Raw genomic sequence first — 14,263 nt, 5'->3', positions numbered from 1 at the left:
TTTGGAGACCAAAACTGCACACAATTTTGCAGGTACGGTCTTACCAGTCCCTGTACAGCTGCAGAAGGACCTCTTTGCTTCTATACTCAATTCCTCTTGTTATGAAGGCCAGCATGCTATTAGCTTTCTTCACTGCCTGCTGTACCTGCATGCTTGCTTTCATTGACTGATGTACAGGAACACCTAGATCTCATTGTAGTGCCCCTTTACCCAACTTGACTCCATTTCGGTAGTAATCTGCCTTCCTGTTCTTGCCACCGAAGTGGATAACCACACATTTATTGGGAGTTGTTGGGAGTTAAGGAGTTTATGATTGGTCAATATGGAGCTCAAAGCGAGTATTGAATACTTGGTCAAAAAATGATTGGATAATGATCAGGCTAGAAGGGTGAATATGTATTAATGGGGACTGTTGGTGGCTAACAATGGATTGTGCGTAATAGCAGACTATATGACAACAAGACCGGATGTGACAGGCAACGGGGTCTGACATGGATGATTTCACACTCTGAAGGTATTGGAGACATTATTTAGTCCAGAAGGCTGCAGGGTCTCCATGCTAAAAATGAAGTGCTGTTCTTCCAGACTTTGCTGAGCTTCTTTGGAAAACTCCAGCAAGCCTGGGAAAGAGATATTAGCCAGGGAAAAGGGTGGTATGTTAAGGTGGCAGGCAACTGCAAGCTCAGGGTCTTTGTTGCAGGCAGAAAATAGATGGTCTGCGAAGCAGTTACCCAGTCTAGGCTTTGTTTTTCTTGCATAGAGTAGAGCACATTGTGAGCAGTGAATGCAATAGACTAGATTTTGTGAAGTGCAGTTAAAGTGCTTCCTCTCATGGAAGGTGTCCTTGGGCACTTGAATACTGAGGACGGACAAGGCAAATGGGCAGTTGCTACACCTTCTGCTGTTGTAGGTGAAGGTAACGTGCGGTTTTGGAGGGCACAGTGTTTGGCGTGAAGTAAGAGTCAGTTGGGGTGTTCTTGAGGGAACGGAGGCTGACAAAGGAGGGGAGTGGAAATATGTGTCTGATGGTAACATTTTACTGAGTGTGTTGCAAATGGTAGCTGATGATCCTCTGGATTTGAATGCTGGTGAGATGGTAGATAAGGTTAAAGCCAATCCTTACCTGTTGTGGAGGGAAGAGAGGGGGAGAGGACCAAAGTATGGGAGATGGGTCAGACCTGTTTGAGTGCCCTGTCAACAACATTGCTGGGGAATTCTGGATTGATGAAGAAAGTGGACAGCTTGGGCTCTCTTTCCAAAGTTAGCATCATGAGAATAGATGGGATAGAGATGGAAGAACTAGGATCATGGAGTAGACTCCTTACAGGAAGCAGGGTTTCAGAGGATGTATAGTCAGCATAAGTGCAGGGATCAATGGGCTTGTCGTACATATGGGTGGCCAGCCTTTCCCAGAAATGGAAACAGAGATGTTAAGGAAGGAAAAGGAGGAGTCAGAGATGGACCAGATGAAAGTGAGAGTGACATGGAAATTGGATGCAAAATCGATAAACTGTTCCAATTCGGGACAGGAGAGTGAAGTAGCACTGATGATATCATCAATATACCGGAGAAAGATTTCTTGGTGGGGCAGATGAGGACTGGAACAATGAATGTTCCACATGCACCACAAAGAGACAGGTATAGGCCCAAATGGGTCTCCATGCTTCACCACCTCCCCACACCTCCCCCCCTCCCTCAACCTGAAGAATGTATAAGAACATAAGAGAGAAGTTCTTCAGGTGAGGAAAAGCTTGACCAAGTGGAGGAGGGTGGACAGTTCAGTGCTGTTTTCCAGAAAGAAGTGGAGAGTTCAGAGACCATCGTGGTGGCAGATGGACATGTAAAGGGATCTCATGTCCATGGTAAAATGAGGTGGCTAGAACCAATAAACTGGAACAGTTTATGATTTTTGGGAATGAGGCAGATGTGGGTTGTGTGAGATTGGGATACAATCAGCTTTTTGGAAGTTGCGGTTGTGGGTTGGTGGGGGTGTGGGGTCGATCACCAGATGAAATAACATTGGTAACCACAGTTGACACAATGGTCTGATGTTTCATGATGGTTTCATGGTTCATGGGGAGATAGAATGAAGTATCTGAGAGCTGGTGCTCAGCCTCTGCAATGTCAGTCAGCAAAAGCACCAACCTTTGGGGACGGAATGGAGTCAGAGGGAAAGGGAGGGATAGAAGGTTCCAGATGACCATGGGATAGTGTAGTTTAAAATAGATTTGTGGACTTGAGGAATAAGGATAAATTGACAGAGCAAAATTGATATTGGAGATGAGGAGGACAAACAGTAACAGGCTTCAGACAGAAATACCCACTGCATTTACACTCAGTGTCAGAAGGTTAAATGACAGAAATCAAAAATAAATGCCATTTCAGCAAATGGGTAATATTGTTAAAACAATTTTATTTATATCATTGAGCTGTTATTCAGTATAAAATTTCACAGTTGAAAAAATAGTGTGCTTCCCAATGTATAATAAATAGTATTAAATTAACATCTTTAAGTTAAATAACACTTCCTATGAAACAGTAGCATTTCAATAAATTAAGATGTTGTGTCAATAAATGTACACAAATGAAAATAACTGACATGGTTTCCAACATTGGCAAATATGAATTCATATGTACCAAGGTCAATATGGTTGAGACATCACTGAAGTGCAGCACATGTCTTTGACAGTCTGGCATTCCAAAACAGACTACACACACAGTGAATCTTTAACATTGCATCAAAAGAAAATATCACAACAATAAATAACAGTGAATTAGAATAAATAGTCTGACTAATATTCTCATTGTACATTTGTAACACAACATTTCTTCCAAGCAGAAATAAATAGTTTCAATGGAAAGTCTTTGAAATAAATATTCATTGGTCTGGTGTGCAGTAAATATGTTCTTTTCAGTTTCTTTTGCTGACTTGTGCCATAATGATAAGCAACTGTTGTAAACGGGCTCTAGTCTCAGCACGGATGATTTCCCAGGAACATTCACTGAATTTCTGAAAAGGTAAAATATTCAAGTAAATGCATTTGAGAATGAGTCAAGTTAAATGTTGAAAAATGTATTGCTTGCCAGGAATTACACACTTAGTTATGAATTGTCATACCTTGAGTTTGAGAAACTTTTCCAGTTTCCTAAAGTAATGTTGAATGGCAGCATTTCTCTTCAACTTGTGGTCAGATCCTGGTTTACTCAGACAATCTTGCAACTCTCTCAGCTGTTGCTCCAGGAGAAGAAGGAAGTTTTCCACCTTGTCCCAGGCCCATGGTACTGAACCCAGGTTCATGCTGTAGATCTTGTTGATGTGGTGCAGGGTTTGATGGATAAGCTCAATCCTGTCCTGAGTCTGAGCAAAATACACAAGATTAGGATGAAGACTTTAGGTATCATGTTAGATTAAATATTACAATGAGCAAATAATAATTAAATGTTCAAATTACAGATGCTTAGCTTTAGTATGTTAAAAAGGCTCTAGCAAAATAACATATAAATCAAACTTGATCAGATCAATAAAAAATAATCAATGTGAGTCTGTAAATCCATGGATTCAATACAAGTACATGGGAGGCAGAGGAAAAGGAGTTGGAGGTTTCAGTAACTTAGAATTGGAGAAATCACAGTGAAACAGGATTGATTCTGAACAATTAACATTCAGTTCTTCATACAAGGAAACAGGCTCAATCAGGTGGGAGAACTAGCAAAATAAATGAGGGTACACAAAATGCTTGGAGATTGATTGGTACAAAATGCAAGAAGGAAGGTAAAGATATTTCTGAAAATTGTTTGTACAAGGAAAACTGGGTGTTAAAGAAGCAAAATGCATAATTTTCTCGGCAGTATCGAGGGCATGACTGAAGACTGAAACTGTAATTTGAATTTACTTTATTTAGAAAACAAAGGTATCAATCATCACGCTAAAGAGGAAAGTTGATGAAAAATCAGGAAGAGAATAAACAGATTAGGAGGTGGTCTTTTACTTATTCACAGAAGATGGAACATCAATTTTGCCTGGTCTGTACTGAATTCATCTCAAGTTGCTGTTGCAAAGAATAAAATTAAATAGTGCAAAATTGAACCTCAAGGAGCCAGAAAAAAGCCATGGCATTTCCAGTATGGCAAAGGATGTTGGCTATTGTGGAATTGGACATGACATAGAAAGATCAGAGACAATGAGAAATACATAGTGTGACCTGGGAAGAGGAGCCCAGATGCAGTGATTCAGATAGCAGGAAGGGGATTGTTTGTTGAGTGCGAGAGTTGAATTTTAAGGGGGCAAAAATGACTCTCAGTGACAGCCCTGCTGAACGTCCTTCTGCATCAGCTCAATGGTAATGTGATAACTCACAATTCAGTGGCCAGTGCTGTGGTGAAGATTGTAGATGCACTTAAGGGGAAACAAGTCAAATTATTTAAGTGGATGGGACAAGTAGTGACAATGCTAAAAGCAAACAAGGAAAACTCAAATAGAGTATAGACATGGCATGAACTGGACACACTGATGGGCTGTACCAGTTGCATTTATGATAGCAATGGGAGTAAGGAGATAGTGGAAGAGAATTTTTTATAGTGTGTTTGATTCAGATAACTTGAGAAACTTACAAGAACTCTATGGAATGTGAGAGTGAAAAACTGAGACAATACTGGCAGAGCTGGGAAATAAGATATGTGCAATGACTGTGATAGGGTTATACTACTGCAACATACCCCGTTCCCACCCCCCCACCCCCCCACCCCCCACCAACAGCCACCAAATGTTACCGTTTTGAAAATTGTTCAAAAACCAACAGTTTTAAGACCTTGGGGCAAGAAACAAAATTGGGAGAGGGCAAACTATGTCAGCAGCAGGCAGGTGCTAGGGAGTGTTAGTTGAGAAGGGCTGCAGCAGGCAAGTCCACATTTGACATGTGGGACTTGTTTAAAGACCTGCTGATGAGATTTGAGGACCAGCATTTTCCAGTAAGGAGGAAGGATGGCAAGGTAAGGGAACCTTGGATAACCAGGGAGATTGTAAATTTACTCAAACAAAGAAAAGAACCATATCTGAGGTGGAGGAAGCCAAAATCAAACAGAGCCCATGAGGAATATAAGGGAAACAGGAAATGAACACAAGCAGTGAATTGGGAGAGCAAGCAGGAGCCAAAAGACGACCTTGGCAAGTAAGATTAAAGAAAATCCTGAAGCATTCTACAAATACATTAAAAACAATAGGATTAATGGTGAGAAGGGAGGACCACTGAAGGATGAAGGAGGGAACTTGGGCTCAGTAGCGGAGGATGTGGGTGAGATCCTAAATGAGGTCTTTGCATAAATATTCACCCAGGAGAAGGATATTGAGGTTAGTTAGATTTGTAGAGCGCATGCTAATATGCTATGGCACTTTGAGATCAACAAAGGAGTGGTATTGGGTTGTTGGGAGAGCATTAAAGTGGCTAAGTCCCCAGGACCCGGTAGTACCTATCCCAGGTTATTGAGAGATCTAAGAGAGGAGATTGCTGGGAACTGACCATGATCTTTGCATCCTTGTTAGCCACTTGAGAGGGTCTGGTGGACCAGTGAGTAGGTAATGTTACTCCTCTGTTAAAGAAGAAAAATAGGTACAATCCAGGAATCTGTAGATCAATGAGTCTCACATCGGTGGTTGGGAAGATATTGGAGAGATTGCTTCAGGATAGGACTAACGGGCATTTGGGAAAGTGTGGCTAACGTAGGGGCAGTAAGCACAGCTTTGTACAGGGCAGGTCATGTCTTACGAACTTAGTTTATTTTATGAGAAGATGACCAAGGTGATGGATGAGGGTAGAGCAGTGGATGTTGTCTACATGGATTTTAAGAAGGCTTTTGACAAGGGGCCTCATGGTAGGCTCTTCCAGAAGATTAAGATGCATGGGATCCATGATGACTTGGCCACATGGATTCAGAATTGGGCTTGCCCACAGAAGACAGAGGGTCATGTGGAACATGTAGTTCATCTGGAGGCCTGTGACTAATGGTATTCTGCCAGGATCCATCCTGGGACCTATGCTGTTTGCAATATATGTAAATGACTAGGATGAACACATAAATGGCTAGGGTAGTAAGTTTGCAGACGATGTAAAGATTGACAGAGTTGTGGATAGTTGTGGATAGAGGGTTGTCAAACGATATAGCATAATATACATCAGTTACAAATATGGGCAGAGAAATGGCAGAAGGACTTTAATCCATGTTAGTGTGAGGTGCTGCACTTTGGGAGATTAAATGTTAAGGAAAATACACTGTTATTGGCAGGACTATGAACAGAATTGATGTACAGCAGAATCTTGCGGCTCAAGTCTGTTGCACCCTGAAAGTGGCGACGCACGTAGATGGGATGGTAAAGAAGGTGTATGGCATTCTTGCCTTTATTGGTCAGCGAATTGAGTAGAAGAGTCGGGATCTCAAGTTACAGCATTGGTTAGGACAAAGGTAGACTATTGCATTGAATTCTGGCCGCCACATTACAAGAAGAACATGGAGTCATTGGAGAGGGTGCAGAAAAGTTTCCCAAGATTCTGCCTGAATTAGCAAAAAGGAGAGATTGGAAATAAAACTCGGGTTGTTTTCTCTGGAGCGGTGGAGGCTGACGAGAGACTTGATAGAAGTCTATAAAGTAATGAGATGCCTTGATAGGGTTGACAGTCATATTTTTTTTCACAGAGTTGAAACTTCTAAACCTAAAAGGCGTGCATTTAAAAAAATTCAAGAGGAGGTGTGCGGTGAAGTTTTTACAAAGAGAGTGGTAGGAGTCCGGGACATGCTGTGAGGTGAGGTAGTGGAGGCAGATACAATAGGGGCGTTTAAGAGACTTTGAGATAAGCACATTAATATGCAAGGTATGGAGGGTTATGGACCAAGGGTGTGCAGACGGGATCAAAGTTGGCGTCATGTTCAGCACAACAAGTTGGGCCGAAGGGCCCGTTCCTGTGCTGTATTGTTCTATGTTCTAAGCTGTGAAAAAGGAGACAAGCCAGGAAGCGGCAAGCGTGGGATGTAGGCGACAAGATGGATTGAGCGGGAATGTGGATAGGGATGGTTTTTCGGATGAGCTGGGAAATGGTTTGATGGATGAGCTCGGTAGAGGGCATGACCTAATATCAAGGGGTGAAGGAGACGTTAGGAGATTTAAAGTGTTGAAACATGTAGGGATACAGTTTGTGAGTGAGGTAAAGATTTTCACAGTGGGAGAAATCGCTGCGGTTCAATTTTCTGATGTGAACTCTCTGACCGTGCCGTTAATCTCACACATACTTTCTGTAAAATCACAGTCTGAATAAAATGAATCGAGTTTTAACTCACCCCCACTCCGTCCGAAAGTTTCACCAGGTCCAAGGGCTTGGTTTTCAGGGAGAACCTCTGCCTTAAACAGTGTCCGGGAAAGGGACCGCCCTGAGAGGAGAGAACAGTCCCAGTTACATTCACTCCCAGAAACTGAGATCCTGGAGAATCACTGAGCGGTAACCACACAAAATTAAAAGCTATTTCTCCCTGATCTGACATTGAGCCGGGAGCAGACCCAGTGAGATTCCGATCAGCTGAAACTCACCATTTCATGCAGTTTGCTCAGAGTCTCTGTGTTGAGAACTTGCTGTAAGTGCAGCCTCTCACAGCCCAGACTCAGGGTCCCGGACAACAACACCAGCACCGTCCAAAATCTCCAAATCCTCCCCAGAGCCATGCTGCACCGAGCCAGAGGGAAACACTGAGCGGAAGGAATTGATCTCGAGTAACTCCTAAACCGGTTCCTTTCTCCCTGAGTGAACCTCCAGGAGTCACAATGCAGCCGCTTGTGAAGCCGAAGCGATCTCCTTAAGTGTCGAGTCCTCTGTGTGTGTGAGAGAGGCTGGACGGTGCTGTGAGCTCCCACTGCCTGAGCTGCCGGTGTATATCGGAGGAGAGACTGGCGAGGTGTGGCCATGACATTCGGAAAGTGAAATCTGGTTGCGGGAGTTTTGAACGAGCTGTAGGAGAGCAAGAAACAGCCTGTGTGCTGCCTGTCTGAGGGAAGGGATCTGAAAGCTGGAGATTCCTGAAGCAGCGAGTGGAAGATCCCTGACAGAAAATCACAGCCAGAGCTCGGGGCAAACTCAAAGATCAGCCGTTGTCTCCAAACATCACTGATATTATTGGAAAAACGGATTGTTTCTTGATTCGAGCAATAGGTTATTCTTTAAATAAAACCCCAAACAAGACTCAATCTAGGTGCAAATATGAGAAAACATTTGTTCTTTCTCGCCTTCTCTGCAATCTTTGACAGAATGGACCGCAGCTTCGCCATTCAAGGTCTCTCTGCGTTACATCCCGAGCTGCTGGGACTGCAGTCCCTTGTTCCCATTCTGGTGTCCCTCTCTGCAGCCGGAGGATACTGTTTATCACATCTCTTTACTCCCCAACCTGCTCACCCACTCTCACTCTCAGGTGTCCCTAATGGCCGGACAATGGGCCCTGCCACATCTACATGCTGCCTAACATCGACACTACAGGGAAATTGGATGTTTCCCTGTCACTCACTCCAATGAACCGCACCCTTTCCCCTCTCATTGACAACCTGTGATCCTGACCCTTGACCATTTGTTCCTGGGGATTATATTTGACCCCGAGATTAACTTTTGATGCATAACCGAACCATAATCGTTCACCAGTTTGGAATGCACCGTATCTTACATTTAAACATGGACCCCTTGTGCCAGACACCGGGAAACCATGAAAAATCATCTTCCCCTCTCTCCTGTCAAGACCAAAGGCAGGGAGTGAGGTCCCTGCTCTGGTGCTGCTCCTCGTGCGTCCATCCGGGTCGACCCCCAATGTCCTACTCCTGACCCCAGATCCCCAAACTGAACAAAGCGACCTGCACACCCCATTCCCGTTCTCGGCCCGAACGTACACCCCTGTCCCGGGACACAGTCAAACCCCTCACTCAATTCAGTCAAGTTCCCTCCTCCCCTTCTAACTTCCAGCAGGCACAGGCCGAGCCTTGACCAACGTTTCCTTCTGAAACAATTTCGGGCATCACTCTGGGAAAACCTCTCTGTAATATCTCATGGCAGTTTACTTAAAATACATTGCAACCTTCCTTCAATAAGATGACTAACTGTACACACTATTCCAGATGTGGCCTCACCAGATCCCTGCACAATTGAAGCAACCGGACTATTTCAGAATTCTTATATTGTTTGCCTCTGTAAGGCAATAATTTATGATTCACTGACAAGTCAAAACCTTTTGCCTCTCAATGTGGATCAACTGAAACTCACCATTTCATGCAGTTTGCTCAGAGTCTCTGTGTTGAGAACTTGCTGTAAGTGCAGCCTCTCACAGCCCAGACTCAGGGTCCCGGACAACAACACCAGCACCGTCCAAAATCTCCAAATCCTCCCCAGAGCCATGCTGCACCGAGCCAGAAGGGAGCACCGAGGTAGAAGCTGAGAAAGCGGTCAATGTGCAATCGGAGCGGATTGGGATCCGGGAGCGGGCGCCTGTGTTGCCGAGTGCTGTGAGTGTGAGCCTGGGCACTGCTGGCTGCTCTCACTGGCACTGCCAAGCTGGCGGCTTTAATGGGGCACATTACATTCGAAAAGTGAAAACCGCTTCCAGGGAGTTTGCAGGAGCTGCGGGGAGATCAAGGGTTGGTGCGGTTTCTTTCTGAGGTAAGGAATCGAAAAGCTGGAGAGTCCGGAAGCAGCGGCTGGAAAATCCCGGCTGGAAAATCGCAAGCAGCGCTCGGTTTGCAGCGGAATGTTGAGTGTGTTCAGATCATCGGGCACTGAGCTGGTGTAGAGGGAGGCTCTGTACTTGGGGCAGGGGGAGTCAGGCTGTGTATTGGGGGCTGGATGTCCTCATCCGGATTATAGAGACCCCCGACTGCGGGACTCCCCCGTGTCCCGGTGTGTTGACATCGCGCTTGTCCCGTTCCCACATCCCGGGTTGGAGATGACAGGGAGCCCGGCTCCCAGGCCCGGCTCACCGGCTGCTGCTCCCTGTCTCCGCTCACATTCACCTGGGTCACAATCCGCTCCCTCACTGGAGGGAGGCTCTCATTTCCCGATGAGATTCTGGAACCATTTTCAGAGTCGGAGTGAAATCATCAGGATCTGGTCCGAATCCGACTCCGAAAGTGATCCCGTTCCCTTCCCTTTCATCGTTTCTGTCTGCTCTCTCTCCCGGGATAGTGCCCATGTCAGTTTCTCTCTGGAAATGAACCTCGTGTCAATTTCCTCCAAAGTGAAAGTGTCTCAGGGAAAGTGACGCGTTTTGTCATTTCCGAAAGGGAGGGGAGTTTGTAAACAGAGCGGGTCAGACTGAGAGGGGGCAGGGTGAGGAATATCTGGGAAAGTGTGAGCGATATCCCGGGATATCCCGGTGACACAGGAAATGTCTCCGAATCACTTTTAGCTGGAACTGCATCCGCACCTTCAGAGCGGGTGTTATATTTAAAATGCTTTGAAATATTCACTTTGACAATTAAATGTTGATATTTGTAATCGGACCAGAAACTGTCGTTATTGGGAAAAAAATAGTTTTGGATTTAAATTATTGACCCGGCCTCTTGAAACAAGACTGTTCCATTTTGTTCTATCAAGTTAAAAGTCAGAACCGAATCGGAATCAGAAACGGAATCGGAACCGAACCTAAGTTTATCTGAAAAAAATCATTCTTGGATTTAAATTGTTCACAATTACTTTTCAAATAATTCTCGTCCATTGTATGTTATGTTAGGGCAGAGCGACTGTACCTTGACAATTAGAAAACTCTGTTACAAACACTTTCAGAAATGTATGTTGCTGTCCTCACACCCAAACTCTCAAGGCTAGTTTCTGACCCATCCTCGAAGGCTCCCAAACGTTTGTAAAGGTAATGCCTGAATCCTGAGGTAGACCAGTTTTATCTGTCCGACCAGATTGCTGTGTTTTTTATTCAAAAAATCTACATTTGTTTACGGTAAGACGTTCAAGAGCAAAGCACTTATCAGGGACCAACCAAACCAAACCACTGAACACTGGTCGCTTCGAATACAGGAAAGGTGTTCAGCAATTTGTGATGAAAGCTCCCGCCAAATGGAATACAGTAAGCAGAAGAAAACCTGGTTTTCATGACATTGATTGTGGGTCACTTAGTGGAATGTCAAAGGATCATTGGTGGGCTTTTAAACACTCACCATCTCTGTTAATAATTTGATTGAATGGTTTCAATATATTGCAGATTTCATAAAAGGTGAAAAAAAATTGTGAGGAGGAGTAGTAATATCCGGATTAAGTAGTAACATGATTACTCCCGGTGCTACGAGCTAGTGAGGGCAGGAATCGGAGGATAGAGCAGATGATTGCATGGCTGAGGAGCTGGTGTATGGGAGAAGGATTCACATTTTTTGATCAATGGAATCTCTTTTGGAGCAGAAGTGCACCGAAATTAGAAGGGGACTAACATACTGGCAGGGAAATATGCTAGAGCTGCTCGGGGGGATTTAAACTAGTAAGGTGGGGAGTGGGGGGTGGGGTGGGGACCTGGGACCCAGGGAGATGGTGAAGAAAGACATCAATCTGAGACTGGTACAGTTGACAACAGAAGTGAGTCAAACAGTCAGGGCTGGCAGGGACAAGGTAGGACTAATATTTAAACTGCATTTCCTTGAATGCAAGGGGCCTAACAAGGAAGGCAGATGAACTCGGGGCATGGTTAGGAGCATGGGACTGGGATATCATAGCAATTACAGAAATATGGCTCAGGGATCTGCAGGACTGGCAGCTTTATGCTCCAGGGTACAAATGTTCCAATTAAGAACATTGGGAGGCAAGAGAGGAGGGGTGGGGTGGGGGTGGGGGAAGGGTGGCATTTTTGATAAGCAATAGCATTACAGCTGTGCTGAGGGAGGATAATCATGGAAATATATCCAGGGAAGTTATTTGGATGGAACTGAGAAATAAGAAAGGGATTAAAACCTTATTGGGATTGTATTATAGACCCCCTAATAGTCAGAGAGAAATTGAGAAACAAACTTGCAAAGAGATCTCAGCTATCTGTAAGAATAATAGGGTGGTTATGGTAGGGGACTTTAACCTTCCAAACATAGACTGGGACTACCATAGTGTTAAGGGTTTAGATGGAGAGGAATTTGTTAAGTGTGTACAAGACAATTTTCTGATTCAGTATGTGGATGTGCAAAACTTGACCTACTCTTGGGAAATAAGGCAGGGCAGGTGACTGAGGAGTCAGTGGGGGAGCACTTTGGGGCCAGCAACCATAATGTGATGAGATTTAAAATAATGATAGAAAAGGATAGACCAGATCTAAATGTTGAAGTTCTTAATTGGAGAAAGATCAATTTTGATGGTATGAGGCAAGAACTTTCAAAAGCTGACCTGGGGCAGATGTTCGCAGGTAAAGGGATGGCTGGAAAATACGAAGCCTTCAGAAATGAGATATAAGAATCCAGAGAAATTATATTCCTGTTAGTGTGAAAGGAAAAGCTGGTAGGTATAGGGAATGCTGGGTGACTAAAGAAATTGAGGGTTTGGTTAAGAAAAAGAAGGAAGCATATTAGATTACTTACAGTGTGGAAACAGGCCCTTCGGCCCAACAAGTCCACATGACCCTCTGAAGCGCAACCCACCTAGACCCATTCCCCAACATTTATCCCCTCACCTAACACTATGGGCAATTCAGCATGGCCAATTCAGCTAACCTGCACATTTTTGGACTGTGGAAGGAAATCCACACCGGCCCAGGGAGAATGTGCAAATGCCACACAGACAGTTGCCTGAGGCAGGAATTGAACCCAGCTTTCTGGCACTGTAAGGCAGCAGTGCTAACTGCTGTGCCACCCACAATATATCAGGTCAAGACAGGATAGACCAAGTGAATCCTTAGAAGATTATAAAGGAAATCGGAGTATACTTAAGAGTGAAATCAGGAGGGCAAAAAAGGGAACACGAGATTGTGTTGGCAAATAGAATTAAGGAGAATCCAAAGAGTTTTTACAAACACATTAAAGACAAAAAGGTAACTAAGGAGAGAATAAGACGCCTCAAAGATCAGCAAAGTGGCCTTTGTGTGGAGCCGCAGAAAATGGGGGAGATACTAAATGAGTATTTTGTATCAGTATTTACTGTGGAAAAGGATATGGAAAATATAGACTGTAGGGAAATAGATGGTGACATCTTGCAAAATGTGCATATTACAGCAGAAGAAGTGGTGGAAGTCTTGAAATGGGTAAAGGTGGATAAATCCCCAGGACATGATCAGGTGTACCCTAGAACTCTGTGGAAAGCTAGAGAAGTGATTGCTGGGCCTCTTGCTGAGATATTTGTATCATCGATAGTCACGGGTGAGGTGCCGGAAGACTGGAGGTTGGCTAAAGTGGTGCCACTGTTTAAGAAGGGTGGTAAAGATAAGTCAGGGAACTATAGACCGGTGAGCCTGATCTAGGTGGTGGGCAAGTTGTTGCAGGGAATCCTGAGGGACAGGATGCACATGTATTTGAAAAGGCAAGGACTGATTCGGGATAGTCAACATGGTTTTGTGCATGGGAAATCATGTCTCACAAACATTATTGAGTTTTTTGAGGAAGTAACAAAGAGGATTAATGAGGGCAGAGTGGTAGATGTGATCTATTATGCACTTCAGTAAGGTGTTCGACCAGGTTCCCCATGGGAGACTGATTAGCAAGATTAGATCTCACAGAATACAGGGAGAACTAACCATTTGGAAACAGAACTGGCTCAAACGTAGAAGACAGATGGTGGTGGTGGAAGGTTGTTTTTCAGACTGGAAGCCTGTGACTCATGGAGTGCCACAAGGATCGGTGCTGGGTCCTCTAGGTTTTGTCATTTATATAAATGATTTGGATGTAAGCATAAGAGGTACAGTTAGTAAGTTTGGAGATGACACCAAAATTAGAGGTATAGTAGACAGCGAAGGTTACCTCAGATTACAACAGGATCTTGATCAGATGGGCCAATGGGCTGAGAAGTGGCAGATGGAGCTTAATTCAGATAAATGCGAAGTGCTACATTTTGGGAAAGCAAATCTTAACAGGACTTATTCCCTTAATGGTAAAGTCATAGGAAGTGTTGCTGAACAAAGAAACCTTGGAGTGCAGGTTCATAACTCGTTGAAAGTGTAGTCACAGGTAGATAGGATAGTGAAGAAGGCGTTTGGTATTCTTTCCTTCATTAGTCAGAGTATTGAGTACAGGAGTTGGGTTGTCATGTTGCAGCTGTACAGGACATTGGTTAGGCCA

General features: G+C 44.2%; 1 protein-coding gene across 1 annotated transcript; it reads right to left on the bottom strand.

Moving 5' to 3' along the window:
* Nucleotides 1-2,892: 2,892 nt before the first annotated feature.
* Nucleotides 2,893-10,850, bottom strand: LOC132830748 (interferon alpha-13-like). Its single transcript, XM_060848585.1, has 7 exons — nucleotides 10,819-10,850; nucleotides 9,820-10,079; nucleotides 9,381-9,576; nucleotides 7,574-7,706; nucleotides 7,327-7,416; nucleotides 3,119-3,358; nucleotides 2,893-3,010 (listed from the first exon to the last, which is right to left on the bottom strand). Exons 1-7 carry the CDS (start codon nucleotides 10,848-10,850, stop codon nucleotides 2,912-2,914), a joined length of 1,050 nt encoding a protein of 349 aa, XP_060704568.1. The 3' UTR covers nucleotides 2,893-2,911.
* Nucleotides 10,851-14,263: the final 3,413 nt, after the last annotated feature.

The sequence above is a fragment of the Hemiscyllium ocellatum genome, chromosome 32, assembly GCF_020745735.1.
Source record: "Hemiscyllium ocellatum isolate sHemOce1 chromosome 32, sHemOce1.pat.X.cur, whole genome shotgun sequence".
NCBI classification, from domain to species: domain Eukaryota; kingdom Metazoa; phylum Chordata; class Chondrichthyes; order Orectolobiformes; family Hemiscylliidae; genus Hemiscyllium; species Hemiscyllium ocellatum.
The sequence above is the reverse complement of the archived record's forward strand: the minus strand, read 5'-3'. Positions and strand labels throughout refer to the sequence as shown.

Bases quoted from the DNA above. Each gene is read 5' to 3' on its own strand.
- LOC132830748 (XM_060848585.1), bottom strand. From the start codon at position 10,850: ATGGGTCAGAAACTAGCCTTGAGAGTTTGGGT. The intron at 3,359-7,326 runs GTGAGTTAAAAC...TATTTTGCTCAG, and splicing joins AACTTTCGGACGGAGTGGGG to ACTCAGGACAGGATTGAGCT. The intron at 3,011-3,118 runs GTATGACAATTC...TTACCTTTTCAG, and splicing joins AAAAGTTTCTCAAACTCAAG to AAATTCAGTGAATGTTCCTG.